This window comes from Argiope bruennichi, chromosome 9 (genome assembly GCF_947563725.1).
Source record: "Argiope bruennichi chromosome 9, qqArgBrue1.1, whole genome shotgun sequence".
Taxonomy (NCBI): domain Eukaryota; kingdom Metazoa; phylum Arthropoda; class Arachnida; order Araneae; family Araneidae; genus Argiope; species Argiope bruennichi.
The window spans coordinates 19,764,177-19,778,780 of record NC_079159.1 but is presented as its reverse complement, the minus strand read 5'-3'; the positions used below and the strand labels follow the sequence as shown (position 1 = coordinate 19,778,780).

General features: G+C 26.1%; 1 protein-coding gene across 5 annotated transcripts in view; it reads right to left on the bottom strand.

Annotated features, from left to right (window-relative positions):
* Positions 1–1,823: 1,823 nt before the first annotated feature.
* Positions 1,824–14,604, bottom strand: part of LOC129984579 (probable sodium/potassium/calcium exchanger CG1090) — a 58,775-nt gene continuing 45,994 nt past the window's right edge. For 4 of the 5 annotated variants that reach the window (XM_056094495.1, XM_056094497.1, XM_056094494.1 and 1 more), the window contains exons 5-11: positions 12,502–12,588; positions 12,137–12,237; positions 10,423–10,643; positions 8,164–8,412; positions 6,559–6,660; positions 6,298–6,429; positions 1,825–5,635 (exon numbers count right to left, since the gene is read on the bottom strand). In XM_056094495.1, coding sequence (XP_055950470.1) covers positions 5,436–5,635; positions 6,298–6,429; positions 6,559–6,660; positions 8,164–8,412; positions 10,423–10,643; positions 12,137–12,237; positions 12,502–12,588 — 1,092 coding nt within the window. In that variant the 3' untranslated portion in view covers positions 1,825–5,435. Of the gene's footprint in view, positions 5,636–6,297; positions 6,430–6,558; positions 6,661–8,163; positions 8,413–10,422; positions 10,644–12,136; positions 12,238–12,501; positions 12,589–14,604 lie in introns of all 5 variants that reach the window. The other variant, XM_056094493.1, reaches the window with a different exon arrangement.

Sequence of the window (14,604 nt, the reverse complement as noted above, 5' to 3'; positions counted from 1 at the left end):
TTAGTACATAAAATAATTTAGATTGACAATAAAATGCAAACTGAAATGTCTGAGATTATATTAATAAAGAAAAAAAAACATTCATGGACTTCTTTGTGTTACAAGAAGTAACTGCACAAGAATAAAAAATCATAATAGACTTTCACCAAATATAACATGAGTACACAAAAAAAATTTTACAAACATAAAATAAGTAATAAATAACTGCATATAAAAATCCTACTAATACTGTCAACAATTTTATACAACGTGGAAATATTTTGGTTTATAATTTTGGACAATAAATTTGTATAAAAATAATTTGATATAAAAAAACAGTTTAAACATGATTGAATGAGAGAATATATCTAGTTGAGAAAAATTAATTTTACCTAATAAAATTTGTTTATACAAAAAAAAATATTTAAAAAACATATTAAATATAGACACCAAGAAAGAAAAATAATAAAAACACAGTTCTTCAAAGAAAAACGATGTTTTTACTATTTTTGATGGTGAAAAACCTTCAAAAAGAAGCAGAACTATTTTAACATTTTCTTTCCACGAACAAATATTACAACCAATGCAAAGATTAATAATAATAACAATAATAAAATATGTTACAATGAAAAAGTATAACCATAATAACCAACTGTATTTACAACCAGTAGTAAATAATCATACAAAATAAATCTTACCTAATAATTTTTCTAAGCATTTTCATTAAAACAAAAAAAAAGATAAAACATATATTCAAATAAGTGCAAAACATAAAATGACTACAGAATTTTCCAACAGAAGACATAAATAATCAAGTATTTTAAATAAAGCATTCAACATAGTGGTTACCATTTTTATTATGGAGCTTTTAAAATCCAGGAACTTATATATATATATTTAGATATATTAATAGTTTTATAAAGTTTTATGACATTATTTATACATCTAAACTATTCTACCGGATTTGTTTTTAAAACTAAAAATCACAACACAATTTTTGCATAAAATGACTAAATATCTAAACAAATGTTTTAAAACTCATTTTATTCTAATTAAAATAATGTTTGAAGCCTCACAATTTGCTCACACTATTGAAATTTATATCTGATAACCAAAAAAAATTAAAAGCATTGATAATAGTTAATACAAATTTTGCATTTTTTTTCTTATCAAATGATAAAAATCTTTAAACAATTGCTTAAACATAATTATTATACAAAATATAGTTTATTTAGAAATCAAAATAACTCACTGTGCATGTGAAAACCATTTTATTCATTCATTTAAAAATTATCACATTTATCAATAAAAAAAACTGCTTGTTATTCATAACAGTGTACACAACCTAATATATATATACTGAAAAACATTCATTACATGTGCAGAATGTCTTAAATAAAATCAGAAATAAAGTATACAATAAATTATGTGATAAATATGTTAAAATGTTATGTAGTTTATTATCATTAAATAACCATGAAAATTTACAATAAAGCATTCTTATTAAATTGACGAAAAGGTACAAATAAATATGCAAATAAAATCCAATAGAATTAATAAAATTCAAGCCAAAGTATATCAAGAACTTAAATATAACAAACATAAAGGGTTGATATGATAAAGTTTACTCTAACTAGAAAGTGTTTTAAAAATTGGCATAATCCAATAAGATTACCATAAAAAATAATATTATTACAAATGCTGAATTGTAGTGAAAAATTCAGTTATATAATCAACCAAATTAGCAGGGAAATTAATTTCCAAGATAATCCCTATTTTTCTATTAGTTAAGACTAAGGCAAAAAAATTTTTATGTAATAAGAATTCTTTGTAAAAACAGAGCATAATTTATTACAGGAATAAAAAAAAAGAAGGATTCCCAGAATTCAACTTATGTATCATTTGAACATGTAAATTTTAACTACAATACTATTTGAATTATTCTAATCACTGAATTACAAATTAAAAAATCTTAGTTACAATGACAAATAATTTTTATGGTAAAAAAGGCATAAAAATTTAATAAATATTTAATGGTTTAAAATAAAATGAAATAATATGAAAAAAATTTATATCTATAAAATTAAGTCACATAAAAAGTGTATATGAAGAAAAGTGAAAAATGGAGAAAATTTTCAATAAATCAACATTAACTAACAATAAATAAATTTTAAAAACCATCAATTTATAAAATATTTTCAAAGATTAGAAGCTCCAGTTGATCATAAAACCAAATACACACACAATTAAAAGCAAATGTATTTCCTTAGAGCAATATTTAAACAATTTTGGTACACAGGCTTTAAAAAGTTTCATCTTACCTGCTGGTTATTCTCAATTCTTACAAAACAGAATACTATTGTTAAGACAACAAGATAAGCAACTCGCATAAAGTATTTTCATAGTATATAACCATAATAGTATTATAAGAAATATTACAAATCACATGAAAAGCACTGTACAATATAAGAAAAATTACATATCACATGAAAAGCACTGTAGAAAAAAATTATCACAGATAAATAATTTGCTGAAAACCATAAATGAAAAATTGGGGAGAAAATTCATTCAAATTACTTAGAAATCATTTTCATATTTAATAATAAAGGTGCTTGACTTATTCACAAGTCTTATGTGTGTCATATTATTTTTGCAAACAATTTTTTAAAAAAATGTTGATATTAGAATTATAAGAAAGTAAAAATAGCAAAACAAAAAAAAATATATATATAGCATTTTTTTAAAAATTCATTTTGATACAATATTTTCTTTTTTTCTTCTACTAATTAAAATTTTAATAAAGATAGTAAATATTTGAAAATGAACTCCTTATCTTCTTACCATGTAAAGAACAAAAGGCTAAAAGAAATTCCATTCTTTTAAATGTCAATTACCTAAGAATAAATAAATAAATGATATTCAAATTTTTTATCAGTATGTGTAAGTAAGGCATTTATTTATATTAAATATATGTAGAAGCAGATATATTCCTATAAGATTTTTTTGTGTGTGTGGGAAATATTTATAAAATGGATAGCTTTTAGCAATTGAAAAATGATTCTATTAAGTACATTTTTACTCATGAAATATGTTAATTAGGTTATTTAAAACAATATCTTTAAATTTGATTAAGATGGTCAAATTTAATAATTTTTTTCAGTCATCTAATACTATATAAAAAGAAAAAAAAAAGACACATAATCACTTTATCACATACATTTCTATAAATAGAAATTAAGATACAAGATGCATCAACACAATAAACTACTTCATGAAAACATGAATTTAATCAGAATGGACAGCAAGAATTGATTGAAAATGCAAGTACATAACTCAAAGGAAATGTAAAATGAAGAACTTATAATGCACTATTTCTGGACATAAAATCATAACTTACATCAGAAGTTAAAAAAAACAAAAAACAAGCATATTAAATATTTTAAAGTGATAAAAAATAATATTCATAAAGTCATAGAACATTTGATAGTTCATATAACTATTTGGTAATACTTATATTCATTCTATTAGGCACACCCCAAATGAAAATTGAACCATGGTATTAGTAGCATTATTCCATGTTATAGAACTTTATGATTTCTCTGGAAGATTATTATGTATGCAAGTAGTGCTGAACAGAATAGAAATGACAAAATTAAGAATGTTATACCACAAATTCTTCTAAACAGTCTATATAAACAGCAATCAAATTTGTGTTAATAAGGTGTTAATGGAACTGCTATTACAATCTAATAAGTATAAGACTGAATAGTTCAGATATAAATGTTTCAGCACAATTGCAATGTCATGACCAGGACAAGTGCACTTAATAATCATAATACCAGTAGTATTATTTCATATTGTATTACTTTCGAGATTTCTTACGTAGATGAATCACCCCATGCTCGATTTCTCACTGTGTTAACCAAGGGAAATCTAGCATAAAAAAGCAACACATTGCTGGGCACGAAAAAAGGTTACAAACTCAGAAATAGCATGCTATGAATTCTTCTAAATAGTCTTGGCAGATTATAATCAACTTTTATTAAAATAAAGTGTAGTGGAATCTACATTATAGTCAAATATGTAAGGGAATGATTAATAAAGATTTTCAAAATTGGTAGAGATACAGTTCCTTTATAGAGAAATGATTTTTATCATGTCAGCAGTATGGCAATACTACTTCCAAATCTGGAGACCTTATTCATAGTGAAAAAATAATTATTATATCAGTAGAAATATTTTAAGTGATATACTTTCCAAAATCCACTGGTAGATGATTGTGTACACCAGGCAAAATCTAATTCATAGCAATTAGCAGTAATGTATCTCTGAGTGAAATAAAACAAAACAATTTGAATATGCAGTAATTCGAAATTTGTTAGAGTAAAGTGTTAATGGAACCAACATTTACACTCAAATAATATATATGGAAATTAGTTTAATTCAGAGATTTTTCAGCTGGACACAGGCTTTTCATTATATGAACACAACTGATGAGCTATGTCTAGATCAAGAATACTTACTTTTAATGAAAAAAAAAAAAAAACTCATTCTGGTACCAACATCATTTTTCCATATGGAATAACTTTCAAAAATTTTCTGATAGATGGCATGTAAGCTAAGATAAATTTAGTATAAAACAGTTAATAACAATGTTCTGTTATGTTAAATAAAAAAACACAACAAAATTAGAGGAATGACATGTTATGAATTCCTCTAAATAATCTAATGCACAGTAATTTAATTTTTGTTAAAATAAGGTGTTATTGTAGCGACATTACAAATGAATGTATATGGGACTGAACAGATCAGAGGTTTTCAAGCTAGGCAGAGAAACAGTTCTCTGATGATGCAGTGATTCTCATCATGTAACACAATTAATAATTCATGACCAGATCAAGAGCACTAATTAATTACTGATAAAAATGACCATAACATCAAAACACTGCTTTTCAGGGTTTGCCTGAAAATCTTTGACATATACCAGTCCCATACATATTCAATTGCATCTATTCATTAACAAGTTTCTGCTGTAAAAAATAGGAATATATATTGGGAAATAGAACTTGTTTAAAGAAAGTCATTTCATAACAGGTGCTTTCTATTGCTTTGTTTTACTTAAAGATAGCCATTTACCAAAGAAATCTCTACTGAATCAAAAGTTCTACAACTGTGAATAACACTTCTACAACCACAGTTCCATTTTCATTCAAATGCCTCTAATACACAGCACATGTCAAAGATTATTTTGATTTTGAGTCTTAAAACAATTTAAATTTGTCTGATAATAACAAAAATCCCAATTAATCAAAACAAAAATATGTGGATGGAAAAGCATTTCAGTACATCAATTCCATAAAAGTTTTGAAAGGCGATCTTCTTATTAAAAGTAAGAAAAGTTCAGCAATATGCATATGATTCAAGTAAAAAGCAGTTGTAGAAAAGCTCATGGAGAATTAAAAATCACTAGGACACATAGGCAAACCAATGTTTCCAAATAAGCTGCTTTCATAAAGCACAGCAACAACCATAAAAATGCCATACCAGGCAAGAAGAATGCCACCATACTTCTTATCTAACCTCCATCGATTTAGATGAGTAGCTAACAGTAAGAATACAACCGTTAGTAGTAAGGTAATTGTTGAGTAAGTCAAGCCTATATAAGAAAAAAAATTAATATAATTTGAATTAGATAACATGAAAACAGTAATAAGCAATATTTATGTTATTCAGAAAGTAAATTCCATTGCTCAATTTGAAAGAACACAGCACATAATAATAATGGGCTGAGATATATATGACATCTATATTTAAATATGCCCTCCATGTAAATACATGTATAATAACTAAGCATTATATTATTGTTTTATCTCAATAGCCAAAAATTAAATCACCTGTGATAATAACCAGATGATAATAGCTTGCTTAACAATAATGTCATAATAAAAACTCTTTCCATCACATAAAAGTGTTTTAAAATTATAAAAATATGTAAAAATCATAGTGTGCATGGTTGGACTGTGAAAGCATGAGGTCATATTTCTTAGCCTAAGTCTAAAATAGCATTGGCATTATAACAATCACTCTTGAATACAAATGTTAATGGGTATAAATCTTCTTAAGCATTATCACAACCTAATAGAAAACATCTATATTGCTGTCTTCTCTATCAATGACATATCAGTCATTAGTTGAATGAATCAGTAGGCATGCTCAATCTAGTGATTACATCAAAGCAATGGCTTAAATTGCTACCGGAAGTTACTTTCTGTGTAATACATGTATATCCAAATTAAAGTAAGATGCTACATGAATTACCTCTACTCCTCACAATTATATGAGAACCAGGACTGACAACAGCAGTCTGTAGAAACCATGGTAGACCCAGACACAATAAAATATCAAACACATTGCTCCCCACTGCATTTGAAACAGCCATATCACCTAAACCTATGAGAAAACAGAACATATAAAGAAAACTTTCCTTCAATTTATTTTTTTCTATAAGGGTTTTTTTAATAAAATAATAAACAGAAATGAATATGAGAAAAGGAGAGATTTGGAATATATAGATCATACCTTCTCGTACTACTATAAGGCTGGAAATGGCATCTGGAATGCTAGCTCCAGCAGCCAAAAATGTTAAACCCATAATTGTATCCTTTATATGTAATGTAAAACCTATAAACAAAGAAACAATGTTACTAAAATTATAAATTATTCGTAAATAAGATAGCAAGCAAAACAATAAAAAGATAAATTGTATAAATATTATAATAATAAACTGAATTCAAACGAAGAATGAATGCATCTGTTCCATTTTTACATTTAATTTCCAATTCTAATAAGACAAACTTTTTCCTTAAAACTTTTAAAGCCAAAATATTTTTCTTCACCAATAAATTCAAATCATTTCTAAAATAGCAAAATATTTAAGTTTAAACAAAAAGACAACAGAAATGAAGAAAAGCACTTACATTAGTACTGATTAAATAATATCCATTTCACTTTCACTAGTAAGTAATAAGAATCTTTAGTCATTTTATATACAAGATTGATTCTTTAATATATCACAAAGTACTCAAACAATTAAAATTGTTTTTCCTTTGTATCATGTGTGGCTTTCAATAAAAAAAAAATGCTGGTTGGAGTGAAATTGAACAAAAAATTAATAATTAAGAAATGATGCACGGTAGAACTTAGTAATTCGAGCATATTTATTTCAAATTCATTAGGAATTTGGAATTTTTTCAGGTCCTTTGAAATTCCCACTATTGTAATGTTAAACATAGTTTGTAATACCTTTATAAAGTAATTTTGACTAATTTGAAGTAAAAAATTAAAAACTGCAAAAGATTCTTATTTCTGGTTGTTTCTCGTTTAAATACATCTGTATCTTATGATTTTAAAAGTACTGAAGTCTTTCTTTCATTCAAGAATTTCGCTATTCTGCAATGTATTTACTAAAAATAAAACATTAAAAAAAACTTTCCCTTATTAGAAAACACTTCAAAACATTGGCTATAGTTTTTATTATTATGAAATAATTGTTACATTCAAAATGCTGTATATTGCTTATTTATTAGCATTGTCTATTCATTTATTAACTGATTTTTAAATTTTAAGTATTTTATTTAAAAAATAATTTGCAGCTATTTTACAGAAGAACATAAAAAAAATTTCTATGTAAAAATATATACAAGTCATCAGATATTCAGAGATAGAAAAAAAGAGGGAGAGATTAAACAAAAAAAAAAAAAAAAAATGCTAGTTCCAAATGAGCAGACTTCCTTCTATTTTATAGAAGCTGTATGATGGCTATCTGCAATATAGCAACTGTTTCCAGTACACAAAACACTGATTGAGGCATTTGATGTATTTGTGTTGCACACTTGATAATTATTAATGTTTTCTTATTAGGTATTTATTAATTATGCATTACTTATTAAAACTCTTTCAAATCAAACATTAAATCTATTGCCATTTTACACTGACATTTCCTCCTGTTGTTTTGTATGCAATATACTTTCTTAATTCGCATTTTTGGACAATTTGAATTTCCATGATGCTTTCATCAGTTGAGAATTAGCATGTTACAACATAGTTAAACTTTATTTTTTTTTACTGTAAGGAAAACTATAAATAAAATTTAAAGAATAATAAAAAATTTCTAATTATACTTGCCAATTACAGTTATCATCCACACTAAGACATACGAGAAAACACCTATCCAGATACATGAGGAAAGGAATGTTATGAGAAAAAATTTTTCCCATTTACTTCTTCGACAATCAGGAATAGTAAAATAGCAAGACATGAGAATTGGTAGAGAAAGGAACCAAATAAACTTTCGTAATTTCCCTCCTGGAGGAGAAAAAATTGAGCTTTCTTCTTCTTCTTCTGTGGGAGGTAACGAAGCTTCTAGACTTGAATCTAAAATAGAAATTATAGAAATCAAATATCTAGAATTATCATAAAATGGATTAAAAACTATAAAAACGATGCAAAAAAATTCGAATACTGTTTGGTCCATTAAAGTGAAGAATTGGTAATGCTCAAAAATTTGGTAGAAATGAGAAGTGTCTGATAGTTCTCGAGACGTTCAAAAAAATGTATAAAGAGGTCACTAGTACGAAATTTTTATAAATAAACCGAACAATTTTGGCGATTTCCCGTCATTTATGCTTCCAACATTTACAGTGTTTATTATTTGTCGTCCTAAAATAATTTTTTTTAAAATCTTAATTCTAGATTCAATAATTATTGAAACTTGTACAGACTGTCTTAGAAATAGTATCTTAAAACTTGTCTCCTTGTAATTTCTTTTAAAGAGAAAAAAAATTGAAAATTAAATAAAAAAAGTAATAACACTGATCTAGAAACAATCATTTAAAAGACCACTTTGCACAGTAATACTATCATAAACATAAAAAAAAATCGTATACCACTGTGTTATAATTAATTAGATTTATTAGGCTGAAAAATCATGAATTTAAGAGAACAGTGAACTTTCCTACAACTTGTGAGATACTACATTTATATATTTAAAAAAACAATCTATAATAATAAACTTGAATTTTGAAAGAAGGTGTATAATTGTTTAAAATATATATAACATTTTGAATTAATATGCTAGTTTTGAGATAAATAAGTAAAAAAAAGAATTTTAAATTAAAATTACAGTTCTTGGAATCGAATCCTACGATTGTGATTCAAAATACAAATGATTGATGAACTAATCTAATGAAAAATACAAATGAACAGTTGGCCTATTTCAAGTCAACTTTCATAATTTTAGAAGCACTATCTTATAAAATCACTTTACACAGTAATATTATCATGATGATACAAGGTATCATATAGTAGCAACTTGTAAAACTCTGCATTTACACAGTTAAGGAATATTCTGGGATAATTATCCAGAATTCTAAAAGTAGATTTAAAAAATGTCTGTATCATAAATAAAAAAACGAAAAATATATCGGTTCTTGAAGTAAAATACTGAGATCATGACTCGATTCATAAACAAGCATATTCAAAATCAGGGTTTCAACCAATTCAACCAAAATGATTGCTGTTAAGAGGTTTTTGTGTAACAATAGAAATGGGTGATAATAGATGTTAGATAAGATGTAGGATTTTAATTTAATCAGATGTATTCAAAATCAATAACAAAATATATAATATAATAAGTAATATCTAATATAAATTCTTAAAACGTATTTATACGACTCATCATTTTACTAATGTACTCTATAACATTTAACACTTTTAATTTCAAAATTAATTACATCCAAAAGTAAATCAATTAATTACATGTAGTATTTTTTTTTTACAAAAATATTTTATGATATTTTTTTTTCGGTACTAATGTATTTTCATCGTATTCTATTCATTCACTGCCAGCCAGATTATTATCAGACTTTTTTAAAAGAAAAATATGCATGGTCACATATTTTCTAATAAGCAATTTTTCAATAAATTTCATAAAACACATATTATTTTGCAATTATTAATGAATTTGTTAGCATATATACATCATTTTCATTCACAAGAATAGTTAAGTTAAAACAAAATGTAATAAGTCTACTGTTTTTGATTTGTAGATTATTAGCGAAATTAAAATTAATAAAAATTTAATTAAAATGCAATAAAAATTTGTAATTTATATTACTTTTTAATTCCACTTATAAAATTCTGTATATACTTTAGTGAATTAAGTGTAATAAAAATTATACACTTCCATAATATTTTTCATCTGAAATTATTCAATAAATATTCCACATTACGGTTCCAATTCTTTTAAAATATGAACAATTCCATAATATCATTGCCGATATCATAGATCATTATTTATTTTTAAAAAAATGAATTCATAATTATTTTTTTAATTTATTAACATCAAATTCAATTATTAATAATCAATATAAAAATAACTCTCACCAGTATGTACAGAAGTAGTCAATTTGTTTTCAGGGCCTTCTAAATTCGTTAGCCCCAAATCCGGCAAGGCATGGTAAGATACTCCATTAATCGGTTCAGAAACACGAGGAGTCAAACAAGACATGCACCGTAAACTTTTCATCCATTTTTCAATTTTTTGATTGTAGCACATAAATACTATATACAATGAATATAAGAACAAGAAAAGCACGGATTCTACCCTGAAAATGTAATTAATTAATGAAAGATTAATGAAAGAAAATTAATGAAAAAAATGTAATGTAAGTTTTTTTTTTTTTTTTTTTTTTTTTCTTTTTTTTAGCTAAGTAACTAAGAAAGAATAAAAGAATAAAAATAAACTAAGAAACCAAATTTTAAATATTTGTTCAGAAAACAAGACACTTAATCAACATTACAGGAAAAGGCAAATTATTAAAAATAATATTCAAATACATTCATAACCGAGTATATTGTTTTCAGCTTAGTTTGGATTAAGGACCATTTCAAATGTCTGGATTTCCAAAAAGATCGATAAAATTTATAACAAAATTTTCGCTGCTAATTTATGAAGCTATACTTTTTGATGTTATTTCAGACATTTTTCAGACCTTACAAAAACTGCACATGCCGACAGAGATAGCTAAAAATTATTAATGATTATTACAAATTATAAATTATGTTATATTATTAACAATTATATGTTATGATTGATTTATGCTATCTCGGTCAAAATATAGTCTTTTATGATTAGAAAAATTTAATAAAAACGTGATTAGACAGTTGTTATTAATAACTGATTAATCACACTGAATTTAATGAAATATTCAAGTAGGATATATAAAATTTTAAGAGTAAGTTCAATAATGCATTTCTAAAAAAAGAAAACAAATATGTATTAAACAAAATGGAGTTCTGTAAACAAAATACAAAAACAGACACAAATCCAAAAAATAAGGAATGACAAAAAACGAAAGTATAAAGGGAAAAAAAGAGAGAGAGTTGCCGTCAAAACAGTGAATTTAAATTTGAATATGAAGTAACAGTTGAAAGAGCTCTAAATTTCAGGTGAGCGACATTTTGTTTTCCGATCTGTTACTTTAGGATGTGCAGTGAGTGACTTTTGATGCTTTTGAGAGTAAATTAGCATGCAGCCCTAGGTTAGGGCTCTCGAATTTGTTGATTAATTTTCTGCATTCCTCCTTCATTTTTAGTATTATTATTCATTTTCGGCGTATATCTATGATTGTGGGGGAAAAAAACCTAATAAGTTTTTTTAAAAAAGCAATCATGTTTTAGAGTTATATTAAGCTACAGCATCTCTGCTCCTCTAATGGATCTTTGTTTATCGTATCCATACATAGATTAAAATAATTCTAACAACTTTTTTCAGGCTCATGCAAGTCTAGATCGTGAAGATTCATCAAAAAATCGCAATGGGTTTTTTTAACAATGACAGTATTTTCTCTTTGCACACTTCGTATATGATACAATAAAAACTAAAAATGAATACATATATTTTAGTAAACAGTCAGTTGAACTTTTTTTTTTTTTTTTTGCTTTCGCATGTGAAAGTTTACAAACTAGAAATAATTTATCGTGAAAGACCTTACCTTTCTTCAATTTAAAACAAATATATACATTATAAACAATTAAATTAAAAATATTTACGGGTTTTCTTAATGCAACTTTTCTGTTTATGACAACACTTACTTACCATGTAACACTTTCATCACGCAAGGCAAAGAGAAGAGCTAAAATGCTGAGTAAATAGAACATGCAGTCTCTGAACAAAGGCCACCAATTTAAATGAATAGCCTAAAAAAATTTTAAATACTTAAAAAAGTTGCTCAAACAACATTCAAAAGCCTGAGAAAACATTGAAATACATCACTCAAAACCGCTATAAATATATATTTATAAAATCTCAATTTTATTATGATTTGGGTAAAACAATCAAAATCATTCAATTTTATTATAAATCTCAATATTATTATAATTTATTACAATAATATTAAAATTAAAAAGTAACATTAAGAAATTAATTAAAAAAACAATATCAAAATGATATAAATCACTTACACGCCCTGCAAACACACCGCATATTCCTATCACAAATGCAATATTGAATACAGCAGATCCTACTACAGTACCAATACCTATATCATCCTATTAAAAAGAAAAAGAAAGAGAAAAATTAAATCTAATAAAAAAATTAAAAAAATTCCTAACACATATAATATTTTTCAAATTAAATATGCTTTAAATTATGTATGAACAGTTAATGATTTATATATTTAAAAAAAGGAGACATCATGTATTATAGAGAATAGCATTAAAATAAAATCAGTATGAATTTTCATTAATTTTTCTTCTCTTAATACAAGAACAGCATGGTAAGATTTAGTTATAAGCTACACATGTAATAGTTCCCGCTTTCTCTTGAGGCTTCTGGCCAATGTTTGAATTTATTAACCATTTTTTTCTAGTCATATTATGTTAAAATATTTTTAGACTTGAAAGTAGAATAAGAAAAGGGATTCATTTAGCTTATTAGATAAATTTAATTTGATTAATTAATTAATTTGGTTAATTAATAATTAAGTAACAAATCAAGACACATCATTTTGTCTGAGATAAAGAACTGAAGCATCTAAGTCTCTGACTTACTAAAAAAATTTGTCAGAACTTATGCCAACCTACAAAATTTCATACAAAGATTGATAAATTTGGTGGGAAGCATACTTCTCACGGCCCTAGAAAGGGTTAAAGTGGTTACGAATAAAAAGGATTTTGGTTTAAAGATTTATTATTTCCTTACAATTCCTTCTTAATTGTATTTTAGTTTAAGCCTCAAGGTATCCGGAAATCATATTTGCCATTGACATAGAATTTCTGGACTTATAAAGGGATCCATATTTCAAATAATATAAGGATTCATCACGTTTAAATAAGAAACTGAATAACAAAGATTTATACTTTCTCGTATGCACAGCATAGAAAAAGTATTGTAATCGTCCAAAAATTAGAACCTCAAGATTTTGACGAGTCTACAAGTTTGAAACCTAACAGAGTCCGACAAACACATTTTTGGAATTATACTGATCTGTTTGCCTGTGAAAGAAGATATTTAAAAACGTCTATAATTAGATGCATGAAATTTAATGTGTGATCTCAACTTCAAATTTGTAGATTTCTATAAAATTTTAAACGGAAGTAGAATAAGTATGTTCTGTCCAGCTATTCAAATATAAGTTAACCAAATAACTACAAAACGCAAAAATAAGGCCAAAATTTGGTACAGAGACATCAGAAGTATAGATATGTATCAAAATGAGTAGCCAAAAAGTTCGAAAAGTCTTCACATTTTAGTCTTCACTGACTGAAAAAAAAAATGTTTTTGGCACTATGCCTATCTAACTGTCTGTACATGATGATCCAAAAATATTTTGAACCAGATAGAATGAAATTTGATATCTAGTCTTTACAACAAATGTGTAATTTTGTATGAAATTTTGAGCAAAATCCACTCAAAGGAAATTTGTTTATATGAATCTAAGTAATAATAGTTAACATGATAATTACAAAACAAAGACCGCTAGATTGATATAGTTTGGTACAAAGATTTAATATTTAAAATGTAGATATTTATCATATTTGAAGTTTATATTTTTTATTAATGTCCCGTTGTAAAGCAACACTAGGGCTATTTTGAACCGCGGTAAGATGAACCGAGGACGACACCTGAGCTGGCACCCCCCCCCCATCTCCCCACACCACACCACACCACACCAGCGGGAGGACGTTTGGCCCTGACGGATTTGACGCGCAACAGTCCCCCCTCCTTACACGACGGTTCTTCGGTGGAATCAGGTCTCGAAACTGAAACCCTACGGCTCACAAGCTGAGACCTTACCACCAGGCCATTGCGGCCCTTATCATATTTGAAACCATATCCCACATGGAATTAGCCATCTGTTTGTGCTTTCACAAGCTTGTAAATACAATAACTTGAAAGTGCAATGATTTAAATAAACCAAATTTGGTATGTGAATTTGCGACTACAATTGTAATTCTGTGTCAAATTTTGGTTTCAATCATTTTGAAAAAATGATTGAAAAATGAGTCAAACACAAATTAGATTTTCGAGTACCATTCATCGTATGCCAGGGATTAATCGCCAAA